At 38.0% G+C, this 16,499-nt stretch overlaps 1 protein-coding gene across 3 annotated transcripts in view; it reads left to right on the top strand.

Moving 5' to 3' along the window:
• The window catches only part of FOXP2 (forkhead box P2), a 792,940-nt gene that overhangs the window by 525,181 nt on the left and 251,260 nt on the right, over positions 1 to 16,499 (top strand). Inside the window, exon 2 of one of the 3 annotated variants that reach the window (XM_070755487.1) lies at positions 118 to 195. The exons of the other annotated variants lie outside the window; for them this stretch is intronic. Coding sequence (XP_070611588.1) covers positions 187 to 195 — 9 coding nt within the window. The 5' untranslated portion in view covers positions 118 to 186. The remainder of the gene's footprint in view (positions 1 to 117; positions 196 to 16,499) is intronic. 3 annotated transcript variants of the gene reach the window in all.

The following is a 16,499-nucleotide window of genomic DNA, read 5'->3' as shown; positions in this document are numbered from 1 at the left end:
TTTAGGTCCACAAGTTAGCAGTTTAAACATATGCTATAAAAAGTACCATATCACTTCAGTGGATCCATACATGCATTTGTGGAAGCTCCATTGCTGATTATCTTGGGTCATTCACAGATCACTGTGTTGCTCTATGGACCTCTGAACTCTATCCAACGGAGATGGTAGCCTTGCTGTTGTTTCACGATGAAAGATGTGAGTAAAGAGCCCCTGATTTTGCCAGTGTTGCATTTGCAATACTCAGTAAAATGTAGAAACTGTAGTGGCCCCTTATTTCAACTTCTCATTTTCTCTTTAACAAATAAGAGATTATAAAGAATTTGGAAATTGTTATCTCAGGATAACAGATTGTTTAATAAAGACCAAGGGAGGGAAAAAAAAGCCCCTGTTCAGATATAAAAGAAAAAGATAGTTACCATGATTAGAAAAAGTAACTGAATCAAAAGAACTCATATATTTCTTCCCACCCCCACTCTCCACAATTATGATCCAGCTTTGAAGAACAGTTTTAGTAGTTTTCACTTCTGTGTAGTTTGGAATCTACCATATTATTCATGTCCAACAACCATAGTTTATCTTTTCCTAGTTTGTTATAGAGCAGTTAAAATTTGATTCATAAAGTTGGCTTCTTTCAACAAAGAGTAGTGGAGGGATTTTTTAATGTAATTATAATCTTGCTAATCTGGTTTCTACTCATGGTTGCACTGAAGCAAAAGAATGCATAGTCATTTACTATCACCATAAACTGGTTTATCTTTATAACTATCTGCACAGGTGCATAAGAAATAGCTTTTTGTAACAAATGTTAGTAACCTAATTAATTGACATTAGGAATTTATAAAATGAATGACACAAGTGTGATGGGAAGTATAGAAATATAATAAATAAAATACATATACATAAATAATATAAATACTTTGCAGTTATTTATATGATGAAATTATATTCTTAAATTTCTAAGTAGTCATTCAATTCATTTAATAGCTCATGTAAAAAGGTTGTTTCAAGAAAAAAAGAGACATTTTGCAGAGTTCTAATCATGAAGAAATGAAATTAATATTGCAAACTCTGATCTGATTACGGTACACTAAATATAGGATAATTTTAAATTCAATATTCTGTACTTTTGTGATTTTTAAAATGGTACAATTGTTTGTTGTAGTTTTAGCTAGAATTTCTGTTTATAAGTTTCATATGTTGTTCTTGAAATAAGTTTCTTTTTTATCTTGATTAAAATGTAATGATCTTTATTTCATTTCTGTGCATGTAGTAATATAATTTCTAATCTGAGCCTAAAATATTTTTGAACTGTAAGCTTTAGAGGGGGAAAAAGCTAATAAAGCATAGAGTTTAAATATTTCTGACATTATGTACCCATGGAAAGCAAAGCATTGTTCCTCATTTAGGTGAGTTTTATCTCTACTATTTTGTAATTAGCCAAATCAATGGATTGCTTTAAAATAGTATTATATTTTTAACACCAGGTTTAATATTATTTTCTGATAATTTCATTAAAATAACTTCATATAAAACAAACATTTAAAATTCAGACACAATATGTGAAGCGTAATCCTGTATTGCAACCTTAGAAACAGAAACATAAAGATTGATAGCAGAAAAAGAACTTATGGTCCATCTAGTCTGCCCTTATACTACTTTCTGTATTTTATCTTAGGATGGATATATATTTATCCCAGGCATGTTTAAATTCAGTTACTGTGGATTTACCAACCACGTCTGCTGGAAGTTTGTTCCAAGCATCTACTACTCTTTCAGTAAAATAATATTTTCTCACGTTACTTCTAATCTTTCCCCTAACTAACCTCAGATTGTGCCCCCTTGTACTTGTGTTCACTTTCCTATTAAAAACACTTCTCTCCTGAATCTTATTTAACCCTTTAAAATATTTAAATGTTTTGATCATGTCCCCCCACCCTTTCCCTCCTACCATCCAGACTATACAGATTAAGTTCATTAAGTCTTTCATGATAAGTTTTATGCTTAAGACCTTCCACCATTTTTGTAGCCCGTCTTTGGACCCATTCAATTTTATCAATATCTTTTTGTAAGTGAGGTCTCCAGAACTGAACACAGTATTCCAAATGTGGTCTCACCAACGCTATATACAGCAGGATCACAATATCCCTCTTCCTGCTTGTTATACCTCTAGCTATGCAGCCAAGCATTCTACTTGCTTTCCCTACCACCTGACTGCACTGTTCACCCATTTTGAGACTGTCAGAAATCACTACCCCTAAATTTATTTATTTATTTATTGGATTTGTATGCTTCTCTATTCCTTCTCTTCTGAAGTTTTTGCTAGCACAGAACTGCCAATACAATACTCAGATTGAGGATTTCTTTTGCCCAAGTGCATTATTTTACATTTGGAAACATTAAACTGCAATTTCCATTGCTTTGACCACTTATCTAGTAAAGCTAAATCATTTGCCATATTACAGACGCCTCCAGGAATATCAACCCTATTGCACACTTTAGAGTCATCAGCAAATAGGCAAACCTTCCCTACCAAACCTTCCCCTAGCCTTTACCTTAGCCTTTAGAGTGTAGGTAGATTGCACTATTAAAATTACAAAGTAAATACCACTGCACTTATTGCGGTATATTCAGTTTTAGGATCAATATGTTATGAAGTGAGTGACAATGCAGTCATCTAGATTTTTGACTTTTATTTTTTTTTAAATAATTTTTATTTAACATTTTCAGCATTAAAAAAAAAAACAATTTTCCACATTACAACGAATTCGTATTGTTATCACTAGTATCCATAACTTACATAAATTCTAATTTTATAATATAATAATAAATAAATAATAAAATATAATAAAACTCATGGTAATTATATTGCAATTATAAATTATATTACTACTTACACAAATGTACAAAGACAGTCATTTTTGACTTTAACATGTCATGTTGAACTGAAATAAATGAGGCTTACACTCTAAGTAAGGGGATAAATTATAACCTAAAAGGACCAGTATAATCCTTCAAAAATTTAAATCTTATCCTATATATTTTTTTATTTTGCTATTTGGCAGAAATTTGATGATCTAGCAAACTGCTATATATAAGTTTTAATAAAACTTTATACTTACCACATCAGCAAACAAATAAGAAATAAGGTAATATTCCAAAAAAAGTTGACAAAATTATTTGTATTGAAATTTACCCTTCCAAGAGAGCTTGTTTATCCATTTGCAGAACAATTACCACATTCTTGGAAGAACTGAAATATTGTTTCTTACATAAAGTTGATTTTATGCCTCAAAATTAAACTTGGAAAAGAGTTAATCAATTCTCAATCCAGAGCTCTAAATGGGTCTAATCTGGATAGACTATATTTAAAATTTTATTTATGAATAGAAATATTTCTTTTAAACTCTTCAGATATTCTAGTCAATTTTAATTAACTCTCAGAACCCGAAACACTATATAAGTAGTCAAAAGCTACATAAAATATACCTTTTAAAGTTTGATTGATTGATGTTATCCAATTCCAAACAATTCTAGCAGCTGACAGTGTACACCAAAACATTTTTTTAAAAAAATAAGGCAGTATAACACAATATAAGGTGAGATAAATTTAATATAAACAAACAAACAAATAATGTGTAGCATTATAGTATAAGAGAGAGAGTTTATGTATGTGTATGAATTATTTTTTATATTTTCAGAGGATATTTTTGTACATACGATTACTAGAGAACTTAAGTGCCCTATGGAAAAACTCTTGGAAGAATTAATATTCATAAATGTTCAAATGGTATGTGTAATGAGCCTCCTGCGCAAACCATATGATGAAGTAACTCTGCCAGTTGAAGTGTCTTCTGGGTATGCAGATGTTTGTTAAGATGAAGTTGAGGGGGCCTAAAAATGCCTCAGTAGAGCTTTCCAGCATACAATTGCTATGTTGCAGTTTGAGGAGAGGCATTCATATGAAATGCCCTGTCAAGTAATTTGCATAGGCCTAGCAATAGCATACATTACTGACTGCTCTTGCATTTGAAAATACTAAAATATTTTTCTTGAGCATTTTCTTAAAATCTTGCTAGTGAATTAAGGTAGCATTAAACAAGTAATACTTGCTTTGCATAGAGAACATCCCAGGTTAAATTCTTGTATGAAAGACTAAGGAATTGGCAGTCTTGTGATCTTCATGGTACCCTAAGTCTAGATTAAGGTGACCAGATTTTAACATTGTTAAAGAGGGACACCATTGACCGGGGAGGGATGGGGGGATGGGGGGAGGTTGGATAAAAAAATTGGTGTACTGTATTTTTCAGTGTGCAAGACGCTCCTAGATTTTAGAGCAGGAAAATAAGGAAAAAAGTATTCTGAACCAAATAGTGTAGTATTAAATAGTAGAATAGAATAGAATACAATAGAATAGAATAGAATTCTTTATTGGCCAAGTGTGATTGGACACACAAGGAATTTGCTTTGGTGCATATACATAAAAGCAAAAGATACATTTGTCAAGAATCATGTGGTACAACAACAATTGTCATAGGGGTCAAATAAGCAATGAAGAAACAATATTAATAAAAAATCTTAGGATATAAACAACAAGTTATAGTCATACAGTCCTAAGTAGGAGGAAATGGGTGATAGGAATGATGAGAAAAAAATAATAGAAATAGAAGTGCAGACTTAGTAAAAAGTTTGACAGTGTTGAGGGAATTATTTGTTTAGTTGAGCGTTCAGGAAAAAAAACTATTGTTTTGTCTAGTTGTCTTGGTGTGCAGTGCAATAGTAACCTCTCCAGCCACGAGAGGGTGGATTTGTGGCTCCTTGCATTTTCTGTGGGAAATGTCTCCCTTCCTTCTTTCCTTCCTTCCTTCCATTCCTCCTTCCTTTCTTCATCTCTTTGCCCCCTCTCTCTTTCCCTTTTCTTTTTTTTTTTCCCAAATATTTTTATTAATTTTCTTTAAAATGACATACAAACTTACAAACATTTAACATACAATGTAGGGATGTATCATCCCTGCTCTTCTCAAAAGTATAATTGCAGATACAGAAAAAGGAATACACTATTGAATATCTAATTCAATACTATTAATACAAAAATTATCTAGTAAGAAAATTTAATGTCATATAAAAATTTCTAATTAATTTCAAGTCAAGAAAAATCTTTAAGAAAAACAATTTTCTATTCTATCTATATAAACTAGATCTAATATAAATCTTAATAAGGAAAAATCATCTAAGATATCTATACTTATTGCTACTCTTCTTTCTTTATTTTTTTATTCTTATCTATCCATTCATAAACATTGTTCCATGTTGCGTAAAATTTGGTTTCTTCCTGTTCATTCAAGCGTCTTGTCATCATGTCCATTTCCGCGCAGTCTAATATTTTTGCAATAACTCCCTCTTCTTTGGGGATATCTTCCCCTTTCCAATTTTGCGCGTATATAATCCTTGCCGCTGTAAAAATATGTATAATCAAGTACAAAATTTCTTTTTTATAATTTTGGTTAGTAATTCCTAGCAAACAAAACTCCGGGGTGAAATCTATTTTCTGCTTTGTAATTTCTTTTGTCATTTTTTCTACCATTTTCCAGTACATTTTAGCTTTATTACATGTCCACCATTGATGGTAGTATGATCCTATTTCTTTCTTACATTTCCAGCACAGAGGTGATGTCTTTGGGAACATTTTTGCTAATCTACTTGGTGGGAGATGCCATCTATAAAACATTTTAATTTGGTTCTCTTTCAAAGAAACTGATTTTGTCATCCTCCAGTTACACATCCAAACTTTCTCCCATGTATCTAAATCAATTTCTTTACCTATGTTTCTACACCAATGTATCATACTATCTTTTAATGTTAATTCAATATTCTTGTGGGTAATCAAATATTTATATATTTTTCCAATTACTCTGGTATTGTTTTTAGTGATTAAGTCACTTAACAGGTTTTTACTTTTGTTAAATATGTAGAGTGTACTATCTTTCTGATATCTGGATCTAATCTGTGCATAATGCCACCAATCAATTTGTATCCCTTCATCTTGTAATTTAATTCTAGATTTCAATTTCATTTGATTGTCTAACAAGTCTTTATATCTTATATTTCTTATATCATTAATGGAATTTGGGTGTATTATTGCATCCAAGGGGGTAACCCAATCTGGAATTGTTAAAAAGTGGTTTTTCTTTATGTCCTTCCAGACATCGAATAAGTATTTTCTCAGCGTGTGTCTTTTAAAGTAAGAATGATTTTTATCTTTATCATACCACACAAATGCATGCCAGCCAAGCATGAGGTCATGTCCTTCTAATATTGATGTTCTCATGTCCTCTAAAGTTATCCAATTTTTAATCCATGTTAAAGCGGCTGCCTGATAATATAATTTCCAATTTGGGAGCGCAAAACCCCCCCTCTCTTTTATGTCTTCTAACATATTTATCTTAATTCTTGCCTTTTTCCCTTGCCATAAAAATTTTTTAACCACATTTGTTAAGTTTTTAAAAAAGTTGGCCCCTGGATTAATTGGGATCACTTGGAATAAAAATAATACCTTAGGTAAGATATTCATCTTGATCGTAGCAATTCTTCCCAAAAATGATATTTTTAAATTGTTCCATATTTCTAGATCCTTTTTAATTTCATTAATTAATTTTATATAATTATCATTTTTTAATGTTATTGTTTTAGCTGTTAGCCATATTCCCAAATATTTTACTTTTTTAACTATTTGCATTCCAGTAATACATTCTAAATTACTTTCTTGTATTTTACTCATGTTTTTAGTTATAATTTTTGTTTTATTTTTATTTATTTTCAAACCTGCCACCTTACCATATTGTTCTATTGTTTGGATTAATCTTGGTGCTGTGACTAACGGATCTTCCATTATAAAAGTCAAGTCATCTGCGAAGGCCTGGACTTTGTATATCTCTTTTCTAACTGTTAAACCTTTTATCTTTGGGTCTGATCTTATTTTTATTAAGAGTGCTTCTAAAGTCATAATGAAAAGAAGAGGTGATATGGGACATCCTTGCCGCACTCCTTTATTTATTTTAAACGCTTCTAATTGTTCATTGTTTAATATAATTTTTGTCGTTTGTTCTGAGTAAATAGCGTCTATTAAATTAACAAATTTGGGGCCGAATCTCATTTTATTTAATTGCATCTTTATAAATGTCCAATTCACGTTATCAAAAGCTTTTTGAGCGTCTAGGAACATTAAGGATAATGTTTTATCTGAATGTTGCTCATAGTACTCTAATACATTAATAATTGTTCTAAGATTATTTTTAATTTGTCTACCTGGAAGGAAACCATTTTGGTCTGAGTGGATTTTACTATTTATCCGCCTTTTCTTCCACTGCCTTCATTCGTACTTCATTATCTTGCAAGGCTTGCTTAATCTCCTTCATCTGGTCTTTCATTTCACCTGTGTCAACTTTCATTTCCGCCATCTCTGCTTTAATTTCATCTCTCTGTTGTGTTGCATCTTGTTGAGATTTTAACATAAAGTCATTTAATGTTGTTAATGTCTCTTGAATTGAAGCCAGAGATGGTTGTTTCTCCCTGTCCTTTTCCTTGGTGAACATAGTTGCAGATAAAGTCTGCTGTGCGGGGGATGGATGTGGTGAACTTTGCGGGGAAGAAATAACGGTTGTTTGCTTCTTGATTGTTTTAGTATGGGTGGAAGTACTTGACATTTTCAGATTTAAATTTAGTGTTATTTTATGTTAGCAATATGTAAACAGATTCTATAAATTCCAAACCCTCGGTAACAGTTATACTAAATTGATAGCAATTAATTAATAGCAATAAAAGTTCTAATTCAAATAAAAGGCTAAATTTCAAATACACTTAAAGTATAAAATATATCTAATTAATACTCAACTTATTAATTCTTATTACTCTAGTCAAAGTTTATATCAAGAAGATGTAAAGAAGAAAAGGGAGAGAAGGAGGAAAGGTCAGTTTAACACAGCAGCAAAAATAGGAAGGAAAAGTCAGCAAAGTAGGAAGGAGGATAAGAACATGTGAAGAAAGGGGGCAATCAAAGTTAAAGACTATTATTCAATTAGGAGGGACAGGAGACCAAAGACCAAAAGAAAATTTAGCAATGCATAAACAGAACCAAGATTAATTGTAATATAATGTAAAATAGAATTAAAATTCAAGAATTAAAATTATCAAAGGGAAAACGCAAAAAAAAACAATTGATTGAAGATCTAATTTGTTGTCAAAAACACCTTAATGAGTACTGCAAAGGTATTGCGTTATTTGAAGAAAGGTATAGTCTTTAAAAAATTTGTAGAACTTTTTCCAAGCAAATGCAGTTTAATTTCACGAAGTTAAAATGAAGTCAGTCCGTCTCTCACAGCCCAGGAAAAAATCTCTCCGCTATAAATCCAACGAAAATGCTGTTAATCCAAAAACCGCTATTAATCCAAACGAAATCCAATGGAAATACTCCAACAAAATAATCCAAGAAACGTCAATTGGATAATCCAAATTTTAAAGTTCTCAAATGTAGGAAAAGAGTTTTTTTTTCTTTATATTTCTTTATATTCAGAGTTTGTAAGTGAATAGTGAGCAGTCTGGTCCTTCCGCTAGAAAAATCCCAGCCCGGACTTCATTTTACAATATTCCGTAACCAAATGCTTCAAAAAAGGAAAGAAAGTTTTTTCAACCAAATAACATCATTTTGTAAATAATAAATCCTTTAATGTCTCATTTTAAAATCTTCTGGATCTCCTTGTTTGCAAAAATTTAACAGTTCAAAACAAGTGAAAGTAGTTAGAATAAGTTCCGGCTGTTAATTCGCGCCTGGATACAATGTTGTTTTAACAACTTTCTCTTTCGCCTTCGTTTAAACTCTGATTCAATTTTCTTGTTTTTCAAACTTCTTGTTTAGCATGGAACATAGAAATTTTTTTACCTTAGTTGTAGCTTCTTTGACAATATTCCTTTTTCGATTAAAGTTGTTCAGTTTCTCTGCTTTTTATTCTTTTGATGTTTCTTGCTTCCCACTGGTTAGGTGGGATCGCAATGGCCGTGTCCTCTTGGAGGAGGACCGGTGCTCCCTGCACCAGAGCTGCAGGATGAATCCTCTGTCCCGGAGCCTCGGCGATGGCTCCCCGGGCAGAGGGGAATCCCCTTTTCTAGGATCGAGCCATCCGGACTCGATCCGATCGCGCTGGGGCGACCTCTGGGAGGGTTGGGGGGGTCTCGAGGCAGAGCCCTGCCAGGAGACACCGCTGCGATCCTCAGCGAAACCGGAAGTCTCCCTTTTCTTTCTTTCTCTCCACTTCTCTCTCTCTTTTCCCTCTCTCTCATTTCTGTGTATCTCTCCCCCTCTCTCCTCCTTTTTGCTCTCATTTCTCTCACTTTCATTTCTGTTTTTCTCTCTCTTTCCTCTTCCTCTCCCTTTTTCCTTCTCTCCCCTTCTCTCCCTCATTTGTTTCCCTCTTCTCCCTCTCTCATTCTCTCTCTCTCAATCTTTCCCTCAATTCTCTCTCCCTCTTTCCCTTTCATTTCTGTTTTTCTCTTCCCTCTCCCTCTCTTTTTCCTTCTCTCCCCTTCTCTCTCATTTGTTTTTTCTTCCTCTCCTTCATTCTTTCCCTCCATCAGTTTCTAATTTTTCTCTTTCTCCTTTTTTCTCACGTTCCTTCCCCTTCTCACTCCCCTCCCCTTTCCCTCCATCTCTGTCTCTCCGGGGATGGGCCAGCAGCCTACCCCACTTCTTCCTAGCTTCTGCTCCGGTTTCACGCAGAAACTGCAGCACTTCTGGGTTTTACAGCCAGGCAAACAGGGTTGCCTCTTCTGCGCTCGGTGATCTCTATCTGGCTGGGCTCCGCCCCATAAGATGTGACGAGGGGATGCTTTGCCCGGTTTCTGCTGCTGAGGAATGTTGTGATGCCGCCCAGTAGCCCCTGGCAGGAGGCAGGTGGCTTGGCCCAGGGGATGCCCCTGAAAGCGGGAGATGTGGGACTGATCCACGAAATTCCGGACGTCTGGTCACCTTAGTCTAGATAAGTATTACAGTGTTCCCTCGCTTTTCGCGGGGGATGCGTTCCGAGACCGCCCGCGAAAGTTGAATTTCCGCGAAGTAGAGATGTGGAAGTAAATACACTATTTTTGGCTATGAACAGTATCACAAGCCTTCCCTTAACACTTTAAACCCCTAAATTGCAATTTTTCATTCCCTTAGCAACCATTCAGATTATTACTCACCATGTTTATTTATTAAAGTTTATTTAAAAAATATTTATTAAAGGCAGACGAAAGTTTGGTGATGACATGTGACGTCATCGGGTGGGAAAAACTGTGGTATAGGGAAAAAACCCACAAAGTATTTTTTAATTAATATTTTTGAAAAACTGTGGTATAGACGTTCCGCAAAGTTTGAACCCGTGAAAATCGAGGGAACACTGTACTTTTATAACAAATTAAAAATATAACACCATGAAATTATAAATATAATTGTCAGGATACCAAGAATTACCTTAGAACAAGTCATATTACTGGGTCAATGTCGCACAGTGGTATCTACAATAATCAACAATAGTTTTTCTGGTTTTTAAACTTTTTATTTATTTTTAATTTGTTATAAAAATAATGATGTCTTTTCAAAGATAATGGGGGGAAACTACACATAACATCTTTTTAGAATAAAATATTAATTAAAATTAAAAATCTTGTTGTAGATTTATATAATTCCAGTGGATCCTAATAAAGATGTCTATTTATTTTAGATTAAAGGCTTGGTCAATTCCTTTCTAATTTACTCATTATATGGTATTTTAATTTGTGAGATACTATGAGTTTATTGTTGACTTTTTTCATTTTTCTTTTTCCTTCCTTCCTTCCTTCCCTCTCTTTTTTCTTTCTTTCTTTCTTTTTTTCTTTCTTGAGTCCTTGAATCTCTCTTTTATCTCTTATTTTGAATATCATCCATTTATGTCTATGTTGTCATATGCAAATTTGATCATATTTATTTCTTAACCAGATGTCAGGATGCTTCCCAGATAAACCAATTGCTAACAAGTTCTAGATTATACCTTCCATCCTGCTGCAGGCTGAGTAACACACTCTGAATAATGAATTATAGAAACCTTTCTGGTGTACTATTTTTGGCAGGGGGGAGTTACTGGTTCATTAACTTTGCTTTCCTATGTCTGAATCATTATTATCTCCAGTTCTGTAGCTACTTTTTAGCAAAGGAATTACAGTATATTCCTGTACATTTATATTCAAAAGTCAGTCCCATTAAGTTTAATGGAGCTTATTCCCACATAAATGGATATAGCAATACTTAACTGTCTGGCCTATTAGCACCAGCAGATTAGCTTCTTGTCTTGCTGGTTACTTCTGCATTAGGAGTCATGTGTCATAAAATCATGATTTTGAAAACAAGGAGTTATTCTGATGTGTACTATACATATTGTATAAATATCCAGCATTGGATGCCTCGGGCAGCTTTTGTTTGTATAGTATAAACACTCAATTACATAATAATTTTTCAGACACCAGCTACATAAATAAGTTAAAGATAAATAAGTTAATAGAAATAAATAAAAAGTACTTTTGTTTTAATTTACTAATTAGATAGGACAAAAATAAATGTCATGTGTATGTTTACATTTATTATTGTATATCACCTATTAACTTATAAATAACAAATTTGGTAAATAAGCTTTAAGAACAAGGAGGTTAAAATCACATTTAAAAAGCAAATATATTAGAAGTAAAATTAATATTAAATAGTGAAAACTATAAAAATATGTATGATTCTAAAAAGCAGCTATAAAAATAATTAGTAAATTTTACAAGATTGAAAACTGAGTGACCAGATGATGTAGAAATATTAGTGGGGACTCTTCAAAGATTTTTTAGCACATGCGTAAAGTGAAATAACATAAAAGAAGGTGGAAATGCAAGTTAACACTCTCTAAAAACACTGACACTTCTGATAGTGGCACATTATCTTAAAGTTGCAATCTTGACATCTCCCTGAGTTTGGTGTTACTGCACTTTCTCAGATGAAAGCCGAAAGGCATTCGTGGGTTTCTACAATAGGGAGGAAGGAAACAAAAGAGAGAGAGAGAGAGAGATTGAACACAACACTGAATACTAAAAGTCATGATTATAGATTCTTAGTTTAACTAGAAACCTAGAGTTTCAGGAATTCTCTATTTATTAAAATAAATTAATCCAGATTAATTTATCAAATGTAATAATTCAATAAAAATTATCACATTTATTTATTTCCATATCACATTTCAAAGCGACTCTGCAAATTTCACAAATATGACATGGGTGTTGGAAAACATGAGTATCTACTTATTCTCCATTGCATCTGGAAGGAGAGTCCAATATGGGTTATTCTCAATCCTATTGGTCGAGACTGAGTTTAAATTAACATACTATTAGGCACCGCCCCTTGCCTGCCCCCAGTGAGCTCAGTTTTAAAACTCAGTCTAAGTATCGAGACGTATGAGTTAGTTGTAATAAAGAAAATGTTATTTAATTCTGTTTTTTACTTGTTTTAACTGCCTTTCTTCTTTTTGTTTCTGTTTCTACAGATGATGCAAAGGAGGAAGGGGTTTTTGCCCTCCGTGGGCAGACTCCCCCACCGAGTTTTCCCCAGGAGACCTCTTCCCTCATAGAGGGTACCGTCCCATAAGGGGAGCAGCCTGGTGTCACTGGCCTCCGTGGCCAAACTCGGCTGGGAGTCGAAGGTGGGGGGGTCCGCCCCCCCCACTGGGAGACTCGGGGACGCGGAGTCCCCCGAAGACAATTTAATTCTCCCAGCACTACCCTGTACCCAGGGGAATCAGTTGCTGTTTGGCGCTAGTTCGGAGCCGCCGGGAACGCTGCCGCCGCTCTCAGAAGCAACGCGGCTTCTTCAAAGCGCTCCTACCGCCGATCATATGTTCGGCGGCCAAGCCGAGCGCCGGAAGCAAGGAGAGCGCTTTCCAGAGGCCTCGCGGCAAGCCGAGAATGCGGAGGCAGGATCCGCCAGGGGGAAAGAGCCGGCGGAGGAAAGGGCTGTGAACCCTCTGTTTTTAGCTTGCCTCAGACAGCGCCCGCCATTTTGAGCGCCCGAAGGGGAACCCCCCCCCTCCTCCTCTCCCTTCATTGTCTCAGCGTCCTGTTTTAGGCGCGAAGAACGGTTGGAAGGGCTGACAGGCGCATGCGCACTGCGCAGTAGCTCCGAGAAGCCATTTTGAGGGAGTTTATCAATCTGAGGAGAGAGAGCATAATTAATTCAGCTCTGTGCGTTAATTGCTTTTAATACTCTGATTCCTACTTATACTGTGAGTATTATGGATTCCTGTGGCAATACAGACCCAGCCCCTGTCTTGGGATCTGCAGTTCCTGCCCCGGTGGCCAAGCCCAAAGATAAGGGGAAGATAAAGGCTAAATCATCCCAGTCCTCTTCCTCAGCCATCAAGGAGGCCGAGAGGCGAATTCAGGCCCTTGAACAAAAGTTGGAGGCTGCACTCCACAGTGTTCCACTGCCTAGGCCTGGACCATCGTTATGCCTTGATGTGCCTGCTGGCCCACAAACCCCAAGAGAGAGGGTGGAGAGAGACTGGTCTCCTGATCACCCAGCCCTGACTCAGCTTCAGGTTCCCAGGAGCAGGCCGGGATCAGCCACCCAGGAGAGACCTGTATGGGGTTTTTCACCTCAGGCCAAAGCTGTCCCAGCAGCTACCTTCACCCCTACAGCTGCGGGGCTCAGGGACAATCCTGATACGTGGCAGGATATGCCACCGGCCTTCCAGGAACTACTTTCCAATGTCTATACCAAGGGCATAGCAGTGGGAGCACATCAAGGGCCCCAACAGCCAAGGCAAGCCACGACCCGGGACCTCTGGTCTGCACCGCCCCTTTCGGGTTTAGGATCTGTACTTGAGGAACCTGTGTTAATGGAGGATAGTGATAAAGACTATGATATGTCAGAGGATGAGGCACCTCCAGAACAACCTCAAGTGGCGGGACTGTTCAAGCAGTCCTCCTTCAGGACTCTTTTATATAAGGCAAGACAGACTATGGAGTTGAAGGATCCGGCCCAACCATCGCAGGCCGTGCCATCTAGATCCTCTACTCTGCTGAAGGAGCCTAAGCCTGAAACAGACCATGTTCCGGCATCGGAAATTTTTGTACAAAGTATTAAAAGACCGTGGCAATATCCGGCAGCAGCCCAGGGGCCATCAGTGGTAGAGAGGAAGTTCTACACGTTTGACGACGAAGTAGAGGCTCTTCTCCAATTCCCCCCAATAGATTCACCGGTGGTGACACTGGTTTCCAATGCTCTGGTTCCCGCAGAGATGGGTGATAACTTGAAGCCAGAGGGCAAGAAGGCTGAGGTGCTCCTCAGGAAGACCCACATGATGGCCGGATGGGGGTTCCGCGCAGCAGCAGCTGCATCGTTTTTTAATAGGGCCTCCATCGTCTGGATTGAGGACATGATGTCTCGCCTGGGGCCGGAGGAAGGACGGATGCGCCAGGACCTTAGTAAGTTGTTGGCGGCGGCAGAATTTTCCGCCGATGCCACCTTACATGCTGCCAAGTTTGCGGGGAGAGGGATGTCTGCTACTCTTGCATCACGCCGACTACTATGGCTGCGCAGTTGGCAAGCTGACACCAAATCAAAATGGCGTCTGGCATCATCGCCTTTTCAGGGGTCTCAGCTGTTTGGCGACATATTAGAGAAGGTCCTCATAGAGGACAAGGACAAACGGAAGATCCTTCCCAGGTCCAGGAGGGGTCAGGATCGTCGTCAGACTCCATACAACCGACGTCAGTCCTTTCGTTGGGACACCTCACGGTCAAACCAGCAGTTTAGATCCTTTCCCCAGGGCAACTTCGGTCAAAATACCTACAGGAATGACCGTACCCCCTTTCAAGACAGGGCCAGAGGCTATCAGTCTAACAGACGCCCATTTCGAGGTTCCAACCAGCGTGGGTTTAAGCGATCCAAATGACTTTGCTCTGACGCAGCCAGTAGGAGGGAAATTACACCTTTTCAGCGCCTCCTGGCTGGCCACCTCTTCAGACAAATGGGCTCTATCGACAGTGACACAAGGACTACGGTTGGAATTCATTCAGCCCCCGCCCAACCGATTCTTACACTGTCCCACGCCAAAGAACCCTTCCAAACGGAAGGAATTGCTTCAGGAAGTAAGTCACCTCCTTCAGATTCAAGCCATAGAGCCTGTGCCAAAACACACAGAGGGCAGGGGATTTTATTCTATGGTGTTCATAGTCCCCAAGGCATCCGGGGGCTGTCGCTTAATTCTGAATCTGAAATTGTTAAACCAATTCATCCTCTACCGCAGATTCAGGATGCACACCTTGCATACTATTCTGGTGGCAGTACGGCCTCAGGACTTTCTCACTTCCTTGGATCTGAAGGAAGCTTATTTACATGTGCCGATATTCCCACCACATCGCAGGTATCTAAGATTTTGTGTGGAAGGGAAGCATTATCAATACCGGGCCATGCCATTCGGCCTATCATCGGCCCCTCGAACCTTCACAAAATTACTCGATGTGCTCACAGCTCATCTTCGTACACGGTCCGTCCGCCTGATGGCATACTTGGACGATATCATCGTGTTGTCCAAGTCCCAGGCAGGAGCGCACCGAGATCTCCAACTTACGATGACATTCTTGGAAGAACACGGCTTTACCATCAGCGTTCCCAAGAGCCAATTGATCCCGGCTACAAGACTTCTACATCTGGGATCAGTGATAGACACCACGACGTGCACAGTGTCGCTTTCTCCAGACAGACTGGACAATATCTTGGCCTTGATAACTTCCATCCAGAGACAACCAAAGGCATCCCTAGCCCTTTTGTCCAGGGTTCTGGGAACCATGGTTTCCTGTATAGGGATTGTGCCATGGGCCAGGCATCACATTCGTCCATTACAAGGATTGCTGCTACCGGCCCAGAAGGCGAAACTCAGCCAGTCAAACCGGCTGATCAGGCTACCAAGGAGCGTCAAGACCTCCTTGGACTGGTGGACTTCTCCAGCACTGTTCCAGGGTTGTTCCTTCCTTGCTCCCGACCAACTAGTCATGACAACAGATGCAAGTTTGTCGGGTTGGGGCGCACACATCGGTTCCCAGGTAGCCCAGGGACTCTGGACCAAGGAGGATCTCCTTCCTGTGAACATCAACCTTCTAGAGCTCAGGGCTGTGTTTTTAGCGCTCCAGCATTTTGTAACCTTGGTTCGGGGTCAACACGTCTTAGTCCTAACGGACAATGTGGCCACAAAAGCTTACCTCAACCATCAGGGAGGCACGAGGTCCCCTCGCCTCATGAGGGAGACCATGGCCCTTTTCACATGGGCCGAGTTCAACCTGGCTTCTCTATCCGCGGAGCACATAGCAGGCGTCAACAATGTCCAGGCCGATTGGCTCAGTCGAACCACCTTGGACCCCACAGAGTGGAGGCTGGACCCGCAATTGTTCCACAAGATCACACTACG

This window comes from Erythrolamprus reginae, chromosome 6 (genome assembly GCF_031021105.1).
Source record: "Erythrolamprus reginae isolate rEryReg1 chromosome 6, rEryReg1.hap1, whole genome shotgun sequence".
Taxonomy (NCBI): Eukaryota; Metazoa; Chordata; class Lepidosauria; order Squamata; family Dipsadidae; genus Erythrolamprus; species Erythrolamprus reginae.
This window is presented reverse-complemented; position numbering and strand designations above follow the sequence as displayed.